Genomic DNA, 18,844 nt, shown 5'->3' with positions numbered 1-18,844 from the left:
CTCCCTGCCTCCTGGCCTCCAGGTCTGAGCTGGGTGGGGGCCAGCGACCCTGGCCTAGATGCGGAGGATTTCAGGAGCTGTGCTAGGTCAGACCTTTCAGCTGGCTGGGGCCCTGGGCGCTTCCTTTAGACCTGGGCTGGGGGTACTGCCACCAGGAGGAAGGCTGAGGACTCAAGGGCTCGTTAGGATGCTGGTGTCATGGGCTGGAGACTCGGAGCAGTCCCTCCAGCCAGTGCTAGTCATGCCTGCAGCTTGTCCCAGCTTCTCAACAGCCCTCTGCAGAAGCAGCCCCAACCCCACTTTATACATGAGGAAACTGAGGCCCAGAGGGTGGCCGAAGACTTGCCCACGGTCACACTGTAGGTTGGGGGCAGAGCTGAGGCTTCCTGCTGCCACCTCCCCCAGGTCCTTACAAACAGGGAGAGTGTGTCTGGGCCAGAGGGTGGGCAGCCCAAGGGAGGGGAGCAGCGTGCACAAAGCTGGGCGGCAGGGATCTCGGGGTGTGGGTGCAGGAGGAAGCTGCTTGCTCTGGGCTGTGGCCATGCAGTAGCACTCACTGGGCCCTCACTGGGGCCCACCCCGGTTCTCCCCACAGGCCCAAATACAAAGGCAGATACTGTGTGGGTGAGCGGAAGCGCTTCCGCCTCTGCAACCTGCAGGCCTGCCCCGCTGGCCGCCCCTCCTTCCGCCACGTCCAGTGCAGCCACTTTGACGCTATGCTCTACAAGGGCCAGCTGCACACATGGGTGCCCGTGGTCAATGACGGTGAGTGCCGCCCCCCAAGGAGACATTGAGGCTCAGAGGGCTGGGGGTGTGTGGGTCCAAGGTTACCCTGTGATGCGAGCAGGAGGCCCAGTCTCCATCCTAAGCCTGGGCCGCTCCCACTGTCCCCTGGGGCTGCTGCTCGCCCCTAGCTCCCCAGTCTGCAGCCTTGCAGATAGCTATCAGCCCAGCCGGAGCCTCCAGCATGTTGGTGCTGCTTGGGAGCCTCCAGCCTGCCATGGATGTGTGTCACGGAGGGGTCTTCCTGGTGGCCTCCATACTCCTGCTCCAGCTGTTGCTGATGACTCTTCTACTTGGGGCCCCAGTGAACCCCTGTGAGCTGCACTGCCGGCCCGCGAATGAGTACTTTGCCGAGAAGCTGCGGGACGCCGTGGTCGATGGCACCCCCTGCTACCAGGTCCGAGCCAGCCGGGACCTCTGCATCAACGGCATCTGTAAGGTGTGCCTGGTTAGGAAGAGGCTCTCCCAGCACTGCCTGCCCCCAGCCCCACTGGCGGACCCCAGGTTCTCTCCTGGGTCCCTCCTGGTCCTCCTCGGGCCACCCTCCCCATGCTCTACCATTGGGCTTCCCAGCCCGTACCCTCTATGACCTCTAAGGCAAAGCCCCTACCACGCCTCCTGGCACTGGGGACCCTCCCAGTCAGGCCTCGCCCCCCTGCGTCTCCCTGGATGCCTGCACCAGCACCGCCCCAGCCAGGAAACCGGAGCTCAGGCAGTGGCTTGACCTCTTGCTGGCTGGCTGACCACAGGCAGTGGTTTGCTCCCTGATAGAAGGGGTTAAATGAGGTGGCATAGGTGACACAAAGGGCTCTGAGCCACGAAGAGTAGCCCTCAGTGTGTGGTAACAATTTCTATTCTTATTTTTAATAACAATGACGGCCTCTCCTCTTTGCCCATGTCCCCAGCCACCTACTTGTCCCTGCTTCTTGCCCTCTAAGCCTCTGGGGTATCAAGGCCTGGGCTCCGAGGAGGACCAGGAGGGAGGTGCCAACCCCCAGTGCCTTTGACATTGAAATTCCCTGCATGCGCTGCTCAGGAGCCCGTGGCGTGTCAGATCCCCTGCCTGCCCGCAGCCTTTGCAGAACTCTTCCCTTCTCTTGTCTCATGTGATGCTCATGACATGCCTTTAAGGGAGGGGTGGGTCTCCCCGTCTCACATCTGAGGAAACTGAGGCTTAGGGAAGTAGAGAAGTTCACCTGGGTCAGAGGCACAGCTGAGGTGGGGCAGGGCCAGAGAGAGGCCTCCCTACCCCAACTCCCAGCTTTCTTCTCCTGACTCTGGCTGGCCCCGGGGCTGGGGCCACAGAGGGCTGGCCGCCAGCACCAGGAGCCTCCCCTCCTCGTGTGTTGCAGAATGTGGGCTGTGACTTCGAGATTGACTCCGGCGCTATGGAGGATCGCTGTGGCGTGTGCCATGGCAACGGCTCCACCTGCCACACCGTGAGCGGGACCTTCGAGGAGGCCGAGGGCCTGGGTATGGGGTGGGACCGCTGTGGGGAGGGGTGTGCTCTTCACCTGGTGGCCCCTTCCCCATCTCCCCTGGGCCCCTGTCCTTGGCCTCGTGGCCCCACCCAGCCTGGAGATGGCTAAGCAGGGAAGCCTTGCTGGGGTGGATTCTTGCAGGAGTCAGGGGACCCCTGGCCCACGTGCAGAGACCTGCCCCCATGGGGAGTCCTCCTGTCCCAGAGACCCAGCTTGTGTGTGGCCCCTGGGCCTTTCCAATAATGGTAGTCTCCTCCTGAAGCTTCTGAGACCCCAGCTCCATGCCCTCACCTCTGGTCTGTTTTGCACATGTTGCTGAAGTACTGACTGTGTGCTAGGTGATGGGGACATGCAGGTGAAGCGCTTAGTCCTGCAGGGGGACAGAACCTTCTGGTGTGACCAGTGCAGTGGAGGGAGGCCCAGAGGGCTGTGGGAGCACTGAGGAAGAAGGTCCTGGCCTGGGGAAGTCAGGGAAGGTTTCCTGTAGGAGGCGGAAGTTGAGCTGAATCATAAAACTCAGAAGAGATGGAAAGGGCATTCCAAATGGAGGAAAGAGCTTGTGCCAGAGCCTGGAGGCAAGAAGGGAAGGCAGGGCCAGCTATGGGGCCTTGAGTGCCAGGCTGAGAAGCTTAGATTTTCTCCCAGAGATGCAGTGCAGTGTGGTGGATAAAGCACTGGCCGTGGAGGCTGCTCATATCGCAGCAGGACGCTCATGTACGTTACTATCCCTGTCTGCCTCACTTTGCTCATCTGTAAAATGGGGATAACAATAGTACCTATGCTATAGGGCCATTACCCATGAGCTTACACATGTGAGGTGCTGAGAGTAGTGCCTGGCACGTGATGGGTGTGATGGAAGTGAATGAATAAAAGCAGGCCGCGTGGGGATGAGGAGGGTGTCCCAGGAGAAAGGCCTGGGCACTTTGGTTTTTTTAGAAAGAAGATGCCAGCTGGCCCTTAGAGTAGGGGATGGATCCAGCCTTATGATGAGACCAGTTTAGGTCCCCAAGAGAGGAGTGATGGGGCATGGCCACGGGGTCAGGATTTGTGGCACCTCTGCGAGGTTTTGGTGACCCAAGACAGATCCGAGCAATTTAGGGAGCTCAGACTTTAAAGCTAATGGCGAAATCTTTGGCATCAGCAGGCAGAGGCAAGTGGGGAGAGACATGAGGGGAGCGGGTGGGGATAAGCAACCCTCTCACCCTGGGCACAACCTATGCACAACCCTTGGCTGACAGGGTATGTGGACGTGGGGCTGATCCCAGCCGGCGCCCGCGAGATCCGCATCCAGGAGGTTGCCGAGGCTGCCAACTTCCTGGCACTGCGGAGCGAGGACCCGGAGAAGTACTTCCTCAATGGTGGCTGGACCATCCAGTGGAACGGGGACTACCAGGTGGCAGGGACCACCTTCACATACGCACGCAGGGGCAACTGGGAGAACCTCACGTCCCCGGGTCCCACCAAGGAGCCTGTCTGGATCCAGGTGCCTGCCTCCCGTGGCCCAGGTGGGGGGAGCAGAGGCGGAGTCCCCAGGCCCAGCACCCTCCATGGCAGGTCTCGTCCTGGAGGAGTGAGCCCTGGTTCAGTCACAGAGCCTGGCTCTGAGCCAGGCCCTCCTGCTGCGGCCTCTACCTCAATTTCCCCATCTTTAAAATGGCCCAATCTTGTAGCTGCAGTTCACAGAGGTGGCTGGGGTCAGCTCCTTTAGGACTGGGTGGATGGAGAAGACACCTCGTGCTCATGGGCCCCCGCCTGCCCACCTAGCTGCTGTTCCAGGAGAGCAACCCCGGGGTGCACTACGAGTACACCATCCACAGGGAGGCAGGTGGCCACGACGAGGTCCCGCCGCCCGAGTTCTCCTGGCATTATGGGCCCTGGACCAAGTGCACAGTCACCTGCGGCAGAGGTGAGAAGTGGGGCAGGCACAGCCCCACCAGCAGGGGCTTAGTGTCTGGACAGGGACACTGGCTTCAGCTCCCAGCTCACTGCTGGGCCACCACGGGTTTGGAAGTTTGCTTCTCTGAGCCTCAGTTCCCCATCTGTGAGATGAGGCTAGCGATTGCCCTGTGTCCCAGGCCCGCTGGGAGGGTACATGGATGAGGCAGGTGGGTGCTGGCTCGCGGCGCGTGTTCAGTGTGTTCCAGCTCTTGGCGTTCTCCCTCCAGGGGACACAGCTCCCCCTCGATAGACCAGTCCAGTGGCCCCTCACCACACTGACTTATTTCCCTAAACTATTTATAAAAAGTAGGGCAATTTCATTAATTCTGACTCTTCCTCCCCAAATTTCCCTCTCTCCCCAGGCTCCTCAGTCCCCTCTCTCTCTGTCTCCTCCCCACTGCTCCTCAGTCTCCCCTCTGCCCCTCTGTCTCCTCCCATACTCCTCAGTCTCCCCCCATGCCTCTCAGTCTCCCCACCATATCCCTCGGTCTCCCCACCATATCCCTCGGTCTCCCCCCATACCCCTCGGTCTCCCCCCATACCCCTCGGTCTCCCCCCATACCCCTCGGTCTCCCCACCATATCCCTCGGTCTCCCCACCATACCCCTCGGTCTCCCCCCATACCCCTCGGTCTCCCCACCATATCCCTCGGTCTCCCCACCATACCCCTCGGTCTCCCCCCATACCCCTCGGTCTCCCTCCAGCCCTCCAGTACCCCCGCCACATCCCTCAGTCCTCCTCTCACAGCTCGGTCTCCCCACCATTCCTTGGTCTCCCCCCAGCCCCCTAGTCCCCCCCCCACGCCCCTCGGTCTTCCTCCCCCTGCTTGGTCTCCCCTGCCGTTCCTTGATCTCCCCACACCTCAGTCTCCCCCTTTGTCTCTTAGTTCTCCCCTTTCCCCCTCAGTCTTCCCATTGTTGACACTCGGTATCCTCAGGGTCTCAGAATCGGGAATCTGAGATACAGACATTTGAGCATTCCTTCATATGCTATTATGATGACAAAGTGAAAATGGAGAACTGGGCAGATACCTTCCAAAGCTAGGAAACCCATTTTATCTAATACAGCTGTCTTTATTTTGCTATTTTATTTTATTTTATTTTATTTTATTTTTTATGTTATGTTATGTTATGTTATGTTATGTTATTTTATTTTATTTGAGATGGAGTCTCACTCTGTCGCCCAGGCTGGAGTGCAATGGCGCAATCTCGGCTCACTGCAGCCTCCGCCTCCCAGGCTCCAGCGATTCTCCTTCCTCAGCCTCCCGAGTAGCTGGGATTTACAGGCACGCGCCACCATGCCCGGCTGATTTTTTTATTATTAGTAGAGATGGGGTTTCACCATGTTGGCCAGGCTGGTCTTGAACTCCTGACCTCAGGTGGTTTGCCTGCCTTGGCTTCCCATAGTGTTGGGATTACAGGTGTGAGCCACTGCCCCTGGCCTAATACAGGTGTCTTTAATTGGACAAACTTGAAAACCAACAAATACACTTGCAGCACTAGACATTTGGGGAATTGTCTTTCAGCAAATTGGCTGCTTCGCAGGTGGACCACTTGGGAGCATCTGCAGAGGCAAGTGCCCTGTGGTGGCTGGAACAGACAGGGGTTCTTTGTCTCAGGCAGGAAGTCCCAGATGCACAGTCTAAGCTGGCAGGACCTGGAGCTTACCGGCCCTCAGCCACACCGTCCTTGTCACAGCAGCCTCCCCTCCACTCCTGCTTGCCACAGATGGTGTCCTCCCTTCCAGGGCTCTTGCAGTGTTCTAGGCAAGAAGGAGAGAGGAAAGGGCTGACTCCCAGCGAGGGACTTGTGCCTTTTCCTCCCAAGCCAGGACTGTGTCCCAGACCCCCCTAGTTGCAAGGGAGCGGCAGTGGGGTGTGTTTTCAGCAGGTCCCATTGCTGCCTTGAGCAAAATCAGAATCTGTTGGTGAGGAAAGAGGGGGACGGATGTGGGACTGGCAGCTCAGGGGAGGGACAACTTACTCTCGGGACCACGGGGCAGTGGGTGGAGCAGAGAAGGCAGAGCCACCAGCAGAGGGGGTCCTGCAGCTGGGCCTCAACAGGCAGTATGGAAGTGAGTGTCCAAGGTGAGGAGCCTGGCTGTGCAAAGGCCCCAGGGTGGGCAGTGACAGAGGGTGTGAAGGACAGGAGCAGTGCCAAGCCTGGTGTGGGGATGGAGAGCAGGGGCTGCCCCTTGATGCCCCATTTCTTGTCCAGAGGTTCTCTGAGCCATTGGGAAGGGTGTGGATGGTGGGATGATGTGTCGGTGGCCCCTGGACACACTGGGCCCTGAAGGCTCAGGCAGCAGCTCCTCCAGCCACGAGCTCTTCAATGAGGTTGACTTCATCCCGCGCCACCTGGCCTCATGCCCTTCACCTGCCTCATCACCCAAGCCAGCCCTGGGAAGGAGCAGAGGGAGTCGGGCTTTCATTCTGTTCCCAAGGCTGAAGCCCCAGCCCCCGGTCACCCCTCACCCCAGCCTGGGCCAGCCTGGACACTTGTGGTCCTCCTCTTTGGGTCCCTGGATGTGGAAATAGGCCTCAGGTCACGCTCAGTTTCCCTGAGGGGATGGTGGCAGGAGCCACGGCTGGGTTTGCATGCTAACAGCAGCTGGCATGGATCGAGCTCTTAGGATGTGCCGGGCACGGGCCGAGCCTGCACATGCAAGAACACACGCAGTCCTCCCTCCAGGACATGGAGGAGTCAGGATTGTTGCTCCCACTTCACAGAGGACACTGAGGTTCAGAGAGGCCAAATGAGCTGCCCAGGCATCTCAGCTGGGATGCAGAGGGTCTGGGCACCCAACCCACTAAACATCCACACTCTGCCACCCCTCCAGTCAGAGGGGAGGCTACATAGGAGAGGGGGTGGGTGAGAACCAGGAGGACAGCAAGGAGGCGACGGTGGAGGTCTGCCTTCATCCTGACATGGGCAGTAAGGCATCCTGACACGGGCAGTAAGGCGCTGTTCTGGGAGGGTTCTGGCAGAGAGGGTGTCTTTGGGTCTTGGGCGGTGGGCACCTGGGTGCCAGTCCCAGGCTGAGCCCCGTGGCCCTTAGGTGTGCAGAGGCAGAGTGTGTACTGCTTGGAGCGGCAGGCAGGGCCCGTGGACGAGGAGCACTGTGACCCCCTGGGCCGGCCCGATGACCAACAGAGGAAGTGCAGCGAGCAGCCCTGCCCTGCCAGGTGAGCCCGCCCCGCCAGGTAAGCCCGCCCCCATCCCCCGCCAACTCCCCACCCCCATCCCCCGCCAACTCCCCACTCCCATCCCCCGCCAACTCCCCACCCCCATCCCCCGCCAACTCCCCACCCCCATCCCCCGCCAACTCCCCACCCCATCCCCCGCCAACTCCCCACCCCATCCCCCGCCAACTCCCCACCCCATCTTCTGCCAACTCCCCACCCCCATCCCCCGCCAACTCCCCACCCCCATCCCCCGCCAACTCCCCACCCCCATCCCCCGCCAACTCCCCACCCCCATCCCCCGCCAACTCCCCACCCCATCCCCTGCCAACTCCCCACCCCATCCCCCGCCAACTCCCCACCCCCATCCCCCGCCAACTCCCCACCCCCATCCCCTGCCAACTCCCCACCCCCAGGCATCCTGGGTCTGCCACGGGTCCCTGCATCTGGGTCCCTGGAGGCCCCGGGGAGGAGCAGAGGGATCCGGGCTTTTATTCTCTTCCCAAGGCTGAAGCCCCAACCCCCGGTCACCCCTCACCCCAGCCTAGGCCAGCCTGGACACCTGTGGTCCTCCTCTTTGGGTCCCTGGATGTGGAAACAGGCCTTAGGTCATGCTCAGTTTTCCTGAGGGGAGGCTGGCAGGAGCGAAGGGGCTGTGCCATGTCACCAGACTTTGAGGGCAGGACACTTAACCTGAGCTTGGAGTTCTGGAGAATCAACCACTGGCCTCAGTCCCAGCTCTACCCAAACGCCGAGGGCCTGGAAGCCCAGCCTGGCCCTCCCTGCTGGTGAGCCTGCAGGCCACCTGTCTGATGCCACACTGATACCACCTGTGTGCCCTCGCCAGGTGGTGGGCAGGTGAGTGGCAGCTGTGCTCCAGCTCCTGCGGGCCTGGGGGCCTCTCCCGCCGGGCCGTGCTCTGCATCCGCAGCGTGGGGCTGGATGAGCAGAGCGCCCTGGAGCCACCCGCCTGTGAACACCTTCCCCGGCCCCCTACTGAAACCCCTTGCAACCGCCATGTACCCTGTCCGGCCACCTGGGCTGTGGGGAACTGGTCTCAGGTGAGTGTGGGATGGGAGGGGGCCGACCTTCAGCTCCACCCTTGGTCTTCGGCTACAGGGAGGCGGACAGCCTTCCTGGAGCCCTCGTGGGTGGGAGGGAGCCTGGGCATTCCAGGGTCCAGCCCCTGACTCTAAAGCCTCAGGGATCAGGAAGCCCCTGGCAAGCATGGCCACAGTCATGGCCTTGAGTTGGGCAGGGCCAGAGAGGGCTGGCTGGGGTCTCTGCCACTCTGACATCGGGCAGTGGACAGGTTACCCAGCCTTGCCCCAGCGTCCCCTGGCAGCCTGCCTCCCAGGGTAAGCCCCTCACCCTGGCTTCCCCTGCAGTGCTCAGTGACATGTGGGGAGGGCACTCAGCGCCGAAATGTCCTCTGCACCAATGACACCGGTGTCCCCTGTGACAAGGCCCAGCAGCCAGCCAGCGAAGTCACCTGCTCTCTGCCACCCTGTCGATGGCCCCTGGGCACACTGGGCCTTGAAGGCTCAGGCAGCGGCTCCAGCCATGAGCTCTTCAACGAGGCTGACTTCATCCCGCGCCACCTGGCCCCACGCCCTTCACCTGCCTCATCACCCAAGCCAGGCACCATGGGCAACGCCATTGAGGAGGAGGCTCCAGAGCTGGACCTGCCGGGGCCCGTGTTTGTGGACGACTTCTACTACGACTACAATTTCATCAACTTCCACGAGGATCTGTCCTACGGGCCCTCTGAGGAGCCCGATCTAGACCTGGCGGGGACAGGGGACCGGACACCCCCACCACACAGCCATCCTGCTGCGCCCTCCACGGGTAGCCCCGTGCCTGCCACAGAGCCTCCTGCAGCCAAGGAGGAGGGGGTACTGGGACCTTGGTCCCCCAGCCCTTGGCCCAGCCAGACCGGCCGCTCCCCACCCCCACCCTCAGAGCAGACCCCTGGGAACCCTCTGATCAATTTCCTGCCTGAGGAAGACACCCCCATAGGGGCCCCAGATCTTGGGCTCCCCAGCCTGTCCTGGCCCAGGGTTTCCACTGATGGCCTGCAGACACCTGCCACCCCTGAGAGCCAAAATGATTTCCCAGTTGGCAAGGACAGCCAGAGCCAGCTGCCCCCTCCATGGCGGGACAGGACCAATGAGGTTTTCAAGGATGACGAATCCAAGGGCCGTGGAGCACCCCACCTGCCCCCGAGACCCAGCTCCACGCTGCCCCCTTTGTCCCCTGTTGGCAGCACCCATTCCTCTCCTAGTCCCGACGTGGCGGAGCTGTGGACAGGAGGCACGGTGGCCTGGGAGCCAGCTCTGGAGGGTGGCCTGGGGCCCGTGGACAGTGAACTGTGGCCCACTGTTGGGGTGGCTTCTCCCCCTCCTCCTCCTCCTCCCATAGCCCCTCTGCCAGAGATGAAGGTCAGGGACAGTTCCCTGGAGCCGGGGACTCCCACCTTCCCAACCCCAGGACCAGGCTCATGGGACCTGCAGACTGTGGCAGTGTGGGGGACCTTCCTCCCCACAACCCTGACTGGCCTCGGGCACATGCCTGAGCCTGCCCTGAACCCAGGACCCAAGGGCCAGCCTGAGTCCCTCAGCCCTGAGGTGCCCCTGAGCTCTAGGCTGCTGTCCACACCAGCTTGGGACAGCCCCGCCAACAGCCACAGAGCCCCTGAGACCCAGCCACTGGCTCCCAGCCTGGCTGAAGCAGGGACCCCCGCGGACCTGTTGGTTGTCAGGAATGCCAGCTGGCAAGCGGGAAACTGGAGCGAGGCAAGTGGTGTGGGCTGGGCGGGCAGGGAGTTTGCGCAGGACCTTGGTGGCTGTTTCCTCATCTGAAAATGAGCAGAGTGGGACACAGGTGCCATCTGTCTAGCCTCTCTTGGGGCAGGGGTTCCCAGGATTAGGGGGATGAGGGGACCCCGGGCCCTATTCCTGGGCAGCACAGGGGGCCTCAGGGAAGGCAGGGGCAGGCACACTCTGGCAGCACAGCACGCCCCAGGATGTAGCTGGCTGAGACAGCTGTGCAGTGGGGAGGGTCCCCGCATGGCCGCCAGGCCCAGTCCTCCCCAGCAGGCAGCGGCTTCCCTGAGGCTGGACCTGGCTTCTCCAGGCTGGGCTCAGCCCACTGCCACCTGGCTCCGCCCTCAGTGGCTCCACCCTCCTTTGGCGGTGACCTGCAGGAGTCTGAGCTGCAAGAAAGAAGCTGGCTAGTGCCCCTCCCTGGGTCCCCAGATGGTCACAGCAGGAGAAGGAAGCTTCTGTTCAGATCCCTAATTTTGGGGCGGGAAGGGGCAGGCTGAGGCCCACAGGGCTTGTTTTGGGCAGGGATACCCAGCGATTTGGCTGCTGGTACCAGGACCCAGCCTTCCTTCCCTGGTGCCTCTGGGAAGCGACGAGGCTGGTCAGGATAGCTGGTCGGGGTGCCCACAGGGTCCCCTCTCCCCACCTCTGCACCAATGACACTGGAACACAGGCCCTTTGTCACATGTGAGCAGGGACGGCTGGTTGCTGAGGGGATTTGACTTTTCATTCTCACGGTCTTCCTGGGAGGTGGGTGGAGGAGCCTATTTTGCAAATAAGGAAACTGAGGCCCAGAAGAGGGCCCCTGTCTTGCTGAGGTCTCACTAGCCTAGGTGGGTAGTTTCCTGGCTGTGGAGGCCTGGCGGGGATGGGATCTGCCTGGCTTTCACGGGTCTCTGCCCCACAGTGCTCTACCACCTGTGGCCTGGGTGCGGTCTGGAGGCCGGTGCGCTGTAGCTCCGGCCGGGATGAGGACTGCGCCCCCGCTGGCCGGCCCCAGCCTGCCCGCCGCTGCCACCTGCGGCCCTGTGCCACCTGGCACTCAGGCAACTGGAGTAAGGTGCGTGAGGATGGAGCCAGGACAGGCATTCCCAGGGCATGGGGTGGAGCCCTGGTTCCCCACAGCCTGTGTTCTGAGAGCAGCAGGGAAGGGGAGGGCTCTAGGCTGCACGTCTGTGTGCCCGATCGCACCAGATTCTGAATCTCTTGGGAGTCTTCTCATCTTTGTCTGGCTTGGCCTGTCTCCTTTCCTCTGTATCTTTGACCCCATCTGGACTTGTCTTTCACCAGCTTGCCTTTGTTCCTCCCTTTCTCTGTCTGTCCCAGCCCATGGCAGCCCCTGGCCATGCCACCTTTTGCCTGGGGCCTGCCAGCCTTGGCCTCTCGCTGGGGTTCTTCAGGTATTCCCCCGGGCTGGGGCATGGGCCTGATGCCTTTCCCGCCATACACCTCACGGGGTCACGCCTGTGGGCCTGCACATGGGGATGTGTCCATACACGTCTCTCGGTCCCCAGTGCTCCCGCAGCTGCGGCGGAGGTTCCTCAGTGCGGGACGTGCAGTGTGTGGACACACGGGACCTCCGGCCACTGCGGCCCTTCCATTGTCAGCCCGGGCCTGCCAAGCCGCCTGCGCACCGGCCCTGCGGGGCCCAGCCCTGCCTCAGCTGGTACACGTCTTCCTGGAGGGAGGTGAGGCCTGGGGGTTCAGATGGGGGGAGGGGATGCCCTCAGACCCTGGCTGTGCCCTGACTCCTTCCCTGCCCACCCAGTGCTCCGAGGCCTGTGGCGGTGGTGAGCAGCAGCGTCTAGTGACCTGCCCGGAGCCAGGCCTCTGCGAGGAGGCACTGAGACCCAACACCACCCGGCCCTGCAACACCCACCCCTGCACGCAGTGGGTGGTGGGGCCCTGGGGCCAGGTGAGCCGGGCTGCGGCGGGGAGCAGGGAGCAAGTGCTTGGCAGCGCCTGGTCAGTCCTGGGTTGGGTGAAGGAGCTGTGGAGTGTGTGCTGTGAGCCAGGCTGTCTGTGGCCCCTGCACATGCAGCAGTCACTGGACAAGGCCCCGCCATGCTGGCGCTCACACCTGCCAGGGAAAAACGGACAAGGAAAGGGCGCGTGTGCTGTGGTGTCAGGGAAGGCCTTCCGAGGAGGGGTCTGGGGTTGAGACCCGAGGGAGGAGTCAGTGATGCCAAGGACAGGGATCGAGGGGAGAGCAGGTGTGAAGTCTGAGGCAGGAATGTCGAGCTTGGGGCGATCAGGGAGCCCAGCAAAGGCCAGCGGCAGAAGGGGGCGTAAGAGGGGCCTCGGATGGGCAGGACACCTTCTGCTGGGCCTGTTTGGAACTGAGGGGTTCAGAAATCTCAGATTTGGGCCCTGAGCTGGGTCCTGGAGTCAGCTGGGCCAGCGTTTGAGTCTTTGTCCCACTGGCTGCTGAGTGACTGGGCAGGTTGCTTTGCTTTGCTGGGTCACTGTTTTCTCATCTGTAAAATTGGAACAGCTTAGGAGAGGAGGGTCAGGAGGATTAAATGAAGGAACGCAACGAAGCACAGGGCTGGGCACAGCACGACACTGGCAAAGACTCAGCGCATGTTCAGGGCTGATAACAATGAAGCCTGGTGGCCTGGGCCCTGGCTGTGAAACCTGTCTCCTCCCCTCCTGCCCATGGGCTGCGGCAGGTCCTCTGCCCTGTTCCTCGGGCACAGCGGTGTCTCGCCCACATCTCTGCCCACTGCTGCATCAGGGCTCCATCCCGGGGCCCCTGCCCAGGCTTCTCAGGCATGTCCTGTGTGAGGGGCTCACTGCCCTGCAGCCCCGACGGCTGTCCCACGGTTGTCATGCCCCTTCCCTCTGCAGGAGCCGATCCCACAAGTGAGAGTGGGGTTCCAGCACCAAGTGGGCTCTAGGAATGGGACCAGGTGCTCCAGGAGGCACTGAGGGGGCGGCTGGGAGCAAGGCAAGGCCAGGCCAGTCAGGCACAGGGCGCAGGGACGGCTTCCCAGAGGAGGTATCCCTGCCCCCACTGCTAGGGCTGGCCCTGGAGACACTCATTCCTCCCCCGCTCCCCCCAGTGCTCAGCCCCCTGTGGTGGTGGCGTCCAGCGGCGCCTGGTCAAGTGTGTCAACACCCAGACAGGGCTGCCCGAGGAAGACAGTGACCAGTGTGGCCACGAGGCCTGGCCTGAGAGCTCCCGGCCGTGTGGCACCGAGGATTGTGAGCCCGTCGAGCCTCCCCGTGAGTCCCCTGACCCCAGGCTCCCTGCTGAAGTGAGGTGGGGTGGGGAGGGTGATGGGGAAATGGGGTCGTCAAACCATTGCATCCATGGCACTGGCTGGTTCCATCTGTAGTCTGGGCTCAGGAGCCACGTGGCCACTGAAAATTCTGATGCCACAGGATGCCATGCTGGAGGCTGGGCTGTGCTGGGAGTCAGTCAAGGGGAGTCCCGGCCACACAACATCCTGTAGGCAGCTGTCTGACCTTGGGGGAGTAGAGGGAGTGGCCCTGGCCCCTGATTTGCTGTGCGAACCTGGGTAAGCTCTTTCTCCTCTAGGTCTCAGTCTTCCCACAGTGAGACCAGGGATGTCCCTGAGGCTGTGTGAAAACTGGGCCTGGGTGAGTCCCTGTCCCCAGCCCTGGCCTGTCCATTCCCTGGCTAGAGGACTGCCTAGAGTGAGCAATGGAACCACAGGAAGGGCCTCCTTTCCAGGGTCCTGCTAATGAGGTAATGGGGTTTGAGGCAGGAAGGGCCTCCCTTCCAGGGTCCTGTTAATCCCAGTGGTGAGGGGTTTCCTGGCCAGCTGGGTCCTGGTGGAAGGGCCTGAGGTAGAGGTGGTTCTGGACACCCCTGCTGCCGCCTCCAGCGCGTGTGCGTGCGTGCACACACACACACGCAGACACACACACACACAGTCATACACTTCCTTCCTGCAGCCCCAGCTGCTCCCGGAAGTGCTGAGGGCAGGAAACGGGGTGGCCCTGGAGTGTCACCTAGGCTCCCCTCACCAGCTGTGTGGCCTTGGGCTCCATTTCCCTCTCAGGGCCTTCATGTGCTGAATAAAGAGGCTGCCAAGCCCCATCCTTGCATAAATGAGGTCTGGGCATGAAGCACGCAGCACTGCGTGGGGATCCAGGTGGTGCTCAGGGAAGGCGGCTTTCTCCCCTCCCCCACAGCCACTGTCATCCCCAATTGCAAGGTCAGGGAGAGGGCCTGGGGCTGACCCTGCCAGTCTAAGGAATCCAGAAGCCGTGGCGTGAAGAGCTGTGTCCCCTGTGCTATTGGCTGTCTGCTCCCTGCCCCTAGGACAGAGTCCTCAGCCAGGGCCCTCAAGCTGGCATTCAGGGCCCCCTGCAATCTCCCCGGTCTGCCTTCTCCCCTTGTCCGACGCTGCCTTCTCTACCTGTGCCAGCTCCTGGGCAGCCCTCATTCAGGCTCAGAGTGGCCCCTGCCATGCCTCGCTGCCCTGCCTCTGGCATGGGTGGTCTTCCTGCCTCAAACCTCAAGGCCCAGTGGCAATGCCCCCACCCTGTCCTGCCTGCCCTCAGCACGCACCCAGCCAGCATCTCAGAGCACTCCTGCATGCTGCCTGAGCTGGGTGCTGGCACCACGTCTCTCGCCTTCATGGCTAGGGCTGGCCACAGGGAGCGGGGTGGTTATGATCCCAGGGGGGGAAGACCAGATGGGGCAGAGAACAGGAACTGAGGCCCCTGGGGGCCTAGAACCAAGGACGGATGGCCCAGGAGGCTCTGGGCTTGCAAGGTCTCCCAGGGGCGGGTGTGAGTGGGCTGCAGGGAGTGGGCTATGGGAGCTGGTTAGGTGGCTGAACTAGAAGCTGTCCTAAGTGAGGAGTTTTCTGCCATCAGTGAACAGTGGAGGGGGGCTCGGAAGGTGTCTTGGACTTGGAGACCTGGAATTCCCAGATATTCTGCTGGTCTGTGGGACAGTTGGCGGGACATCTGGAAAGCCGGGAAACTCGTGTGTGTGTGCTCACTGCAGTGACACAGCATGGCCATATCCATTTGCTGTGGAGGTGGGGTTGACAGAGGAGAGAACCGAGGCCCAAGAGGTGAAGCAGCTTGTCTGAGATCACCCCGGGCGACCAGGATGCAGGCCTGCAGATGTGCACTTTGGAGCTCTGCCTGGAGCTGGGGTGGAGGAGCCTGCCTGCTGCCTCGTGCCCTCTGCCGGGCCTGGGGGATGTCCCAGGCCCAGGGCTGGCTGCTGCCTTCCTGCTCCTCCTCCCCAGGGAGGTCTGCTGGAGTAAGCAGGGCCCGGGTGGCAGCTGGGGGCTGTCAGCAGTGGCAGTGGCATCAGGAGCAAGGCCAGGAGGCTGGAAACAAGCCACTTCCCAAAATAGCTCTGATAACCACGGGGCAGGAGGGCCCAGCCAAGCCTCAGCCCTGACAAGCACAGCCTGCAGCTGGCCTCCCTCCCCAGCGGGGGGGCTCAGTCCCTGGTTTCCGCTGACGGCCTGTAAGGCCCACTCACTCTAGGCTTCGTGGCCCACCTGAGAAGTGGGAGGCTGGCCTGGGAGATGGGACCCTGTGACTCAGAACCCGAGGCTGAGTACAGCCCCTGTGGCTGGAGGTGGTCACGGAGGCCTGGCAGGACAGATGCACTGGAGCAGGGGGCGGTGGCGGGAGTCGGGGGCAGAGGCCACTGCAGGCTGGCAGGAGGCCCCGGGACCGCAGTTCTGTGCCAGGATCTGTCGGGGAACACCAGGGATGAGCAAGGATGGAGATGGGGTGGCAAGGCGTCGCCCTGGGCAGGCTCTTTAACAGGCATGTGAGGGGGTCAGGGTGGGGTCTCAGGACCTTTCCTCCAGAAACCTCAGCCCAGCAGCGCCCGTTCTCGAGTCCTGGGGTTGGCCATGAGTAGGTGGGACAGAGACAGCAACAGTTGGAGACCTGCAACTCCGGTTCGGGAGCCGCTCCAGAAACCGGGGCTCTCTGCTTGGTGGGGAGCTGCTGGAGCCTCCTTAAGGTGGTTGGCTTAGGGAGCCAGGTTCTGGGTACCCCAAACTACTGGTTCTGATTCCTCTCTGCCCCCCCACTCCAGGCTGTGAGCGGGACCGCCTGTCCTTTGGGTTCTGCGAGACGCTGCGCCTACTGGGCCGCTGCCAGCTGCCCACCGTCCGCACCCAGTGCTGCCGCTCGTGCTCTCCGCCCAGCCACGGCGCCCCCTCCCGAGGCCATCAGCGGGTTGCCCGCCGCTGACTGCGCCAGGATGCACAGACCGACCGACAGACCTCAGTGCCCACCACGGGCTGTGGCGGAGCTCCCGCCCCTGCGCCCTAATGGTGCTAACCCCCTCTCACTACCCAGCGGCAGGCTGGGGACCTCCTCCCCCTCAAAAAAGGTATTTTTTTATTCTAACAGTTTGTGTAACATTTATTATGATTTTACATAAATGAGCATCTACCATTCCAAAGCACAGCGTGACTTCGTCTTGGATTTGGAGAATCTTAAAAGTGAGAAGCTCTTCCCCCCACCCCTCTGCCCAAAACTCCACCGCCATAGCACCTCGGCAGGCAGGCGCGGCTTTTCACCTGCTCCTCTGGGACAGATCTGCAGGGGGCAGCGTAGAAAATGAGTCCCTGAGAGCATGGCATCTGGTGAGGCATGGAAGGCCTCAGAAGCTGGGGGGCTGCTCCCCAGGGAGGGCTGTCTGCAGAGGGTGGGGTTCTGGGGGCAGGAAGGTCTTCCAGGCAGGGGCACAGCTTGGCCCTTACTTGCTGCCTGCCTTCAGCTCAGGCTCCCAGCCTTCCCTGGGGCCCCACTCTGTGGTCCTCAGAGACCTGTTCCACAGGGATTGAGCCCACCATGTCACTTGCAGGGACTGCCCCCTGGAGTGGTGGGGACTGGGGCCCCCATGGGGACCTCCCTGGCCCTGTCTGTTCTATCTGTTGACTCTTCTGCAAAAAGCAGGCAGAGAGGGGAAGAGCAGGCTGGCCAGCTGTGCCCTACTGTGTCCCCACGTGTCCCTTCATCTCTGTGCCCAGAGATAGGGCTGGGCTAATTGTCACTGCCTCAGGGTGGCCCCTTTCCCACCACCAGCCCCAGCTACAGGTTCCTACCACGCTGATCTATGGTCTAGCACCTGGCACCTGCCTACCTACAGCCCCTTCCCCTCCCATAAAATCTAGTCCCATGGAGCCAGACAGTGGTGCCCACAGCAGGGAACAGATGGGCATGAAGGTGCTTTGAAGAGGGTCCTGGCCTGACCAGGGGCGGGAGGCTGGGGAAGGGGCGGACACTGTCCCCCCAGGCCCAGGCCCAGCCATGGATCCGACCCTGGCCTCTGGCTGTGAGCCTTAGACTCAGCCGTTGACAATTTCCTCCTCAGCCCTCCCCCTGGAAGGTGTTACGCCCCTTCTCCAGGTGGGGGACACTAAGGTTCAGAGAGCTCGCCCTGCAGCCTACAGGGGTCACCTCTCACATTCTACTCTCCAGCGTATGACAACCCTGGACGAAAGGCGAATGTAGCCCTGGAGCCTGCATGTGGCAGCCGCGGCCACTCAGGGCTGGGTGTATGCTGGGGATGGAGGGGACACCACTGAAAATCACTCCTGGCTGGGCGCGGTGGCTCACACCTGTAATCCCAGCACTTTGGGAGGCTGAGGCGGGCGGATCACCTGAGGTCAGGAGTTTGAAACCAGCCTGGCCAATGTGGCAAAACCCCATTTCTGCTAAAAATACAAAAATTAGCCAGGTGCGGTGATGGGGACCTGTAATCCCAGCTACTTGGGAGGCTGAGGAAGGAGAATCGCTTGAACCCGGGAGGCGGAGGTTGCAGTGAACTGAGTTCGCACCTTTACACACCAGCCTGGGCGACAGAGCGAGACTCCATCTCACACAAAAAAAATAAAATAAAATTACTCCTTAGGGGCTGAGACCAAGAAACAGTATCAGAGACTGAACCCCTCGGCGATGAGCGTCTGTCCCAGGACTTGGAAGGGAGGGAGGGAGCATGGCCACGGCAGCTGCCTGCAGGTGCGTGTCCTGCTGCTCCCCAATTCAACATGCTCACCTCATTTCACACCAACAAGCCCGATCCTCAGAGGAGGAACTCAAGGCTCTGAGAGGGAGTACCTGGCCCAAGGGCACATGCCTTGGTGACACAGGCCCATCCTAGGCTGCGACTGCCCACCTCCAAGCTCCAGGCTACCCTGAGCAGGTGGAAGAGGGAGAGGGCCCCAAGCAGGCCCCAGCTATGGCTTTGCACAGAGAGGGCAGCCTGCCAGAGTTCATGCAGGAAAGCAAGTTGCTGGGCAAGCTAGCGTGAGTCCCAGCCCCGCTGTGCTGCCCGAGGGTGGAGGAGCGTCAGGCGTGCTTCCTGTCTGTCTGCAGCAGCCCGGCTGGCCCAAAGAGACCCTGGGGACACATGCTCTGAGTCATGGCTTCCCAGGCCTTAGTCAGAATGGCCCCTGGTGGCACTCCCTTCCAAGGGGTGGGGAGCAGGGCCTGTCGACTTGCTCCTGACCCACACACCGAGCCAGTCCCTGTCCCAGCTCTGCTGCCGCTGCTCTGCTGCGTGACTCCAGGAAACCCCAGCCTCGCTGAATCCATGTCCCCAGAAGAGAAAAGCCTGCCAGGCCTTGGCCTGCCCTGTCTGGGAATCCTTGATGGAGCCACCCCGAAACACC

The 18,844-nt window shown here is 61.9% G+C and overlaps 1 protein-coding gene across 2 annotated transcripts in view; it reads left to right on the top strand.

The window, feature by feature from the left end:
• Positions 1-16,629, top strand: part of ADAMTS7 (ADAM metallopeptidase with thrombospondin type 1 motif 7) — a 53,121-nt gene extending 36,492 nt beyond the window's left edge. Inside the window, exons 12-24 of one of the 2 annotated variants that reach the window (XM_031002408.3) lie at positions 596-765; positions 1,089-1,222; positions 2,136-2,256; positions 3,503-3,747; positions 4,029-4,170; positions 7,260-7,386; positions 8,231-8,444; positions 8,772-10,178; positions 11,116-11,268; positions 11,723-11,896; positions 11,977-12,123; positions 13,274-13,436; positions 16,258-16,629. In XM_031002408.3, the coding sequence (XP_030858268.1) occupies positions 596-765; positions 1,089-1,222; positions 2,136-2,256; positions 3,503-3,747; positions 4,029-4,170; positions 7,260-7,386; positions 8,231-8,444; positions 8,772-10,178; positions 11,116-11,268; positions 11,723-11,896; positions 11,977-12,123; positions 13,274-13,436; positions 16,258-16,415 (3,355 nt within the window). In that variant the 3' untranslated portion in view covers positions 16,416-16,629. The remainder of the gene's footprint in view (positions 1-595; positions 766-1,088; positions 1,223-2,135; positions 2,257-3,502; positions 3,748-4,028; positions 4,171-7,259; positions 7,387-8,230; positions 8,445-8,771; positions 10,179-11,115; positions 11,269-11,722; positions 11,897-11,976; positions 12,124-13,273; positions 13,437-16,257) is intronic. The other variant, XM_055363937.2, reaches the window with a different exon arrangement.
• The last annotated feature ends 2,215 nt before the right edge of the window (positions 16,630-18,844 follow it).

The sequence above is a fragment of the Gorilla gorilla genome, chromosome 16, assembly GCF_029281585.2.
Source record: "Gorilla gorilla gorilla isolate KB3781 chromosome 16, NHGRI_mGorGor1-v2.1_pri, whole genome shotgun sequence".
In the NCBI taxonomy this organism is placed as follows: Eukaryota; Metazoa; Chordata; class Mammalia; order Primates; family Hominidae; genus Gorilla; species Gorilla gorilla.
This window is presented reverse-complemented; position numbering and strand designations above follow the sequence as displayed.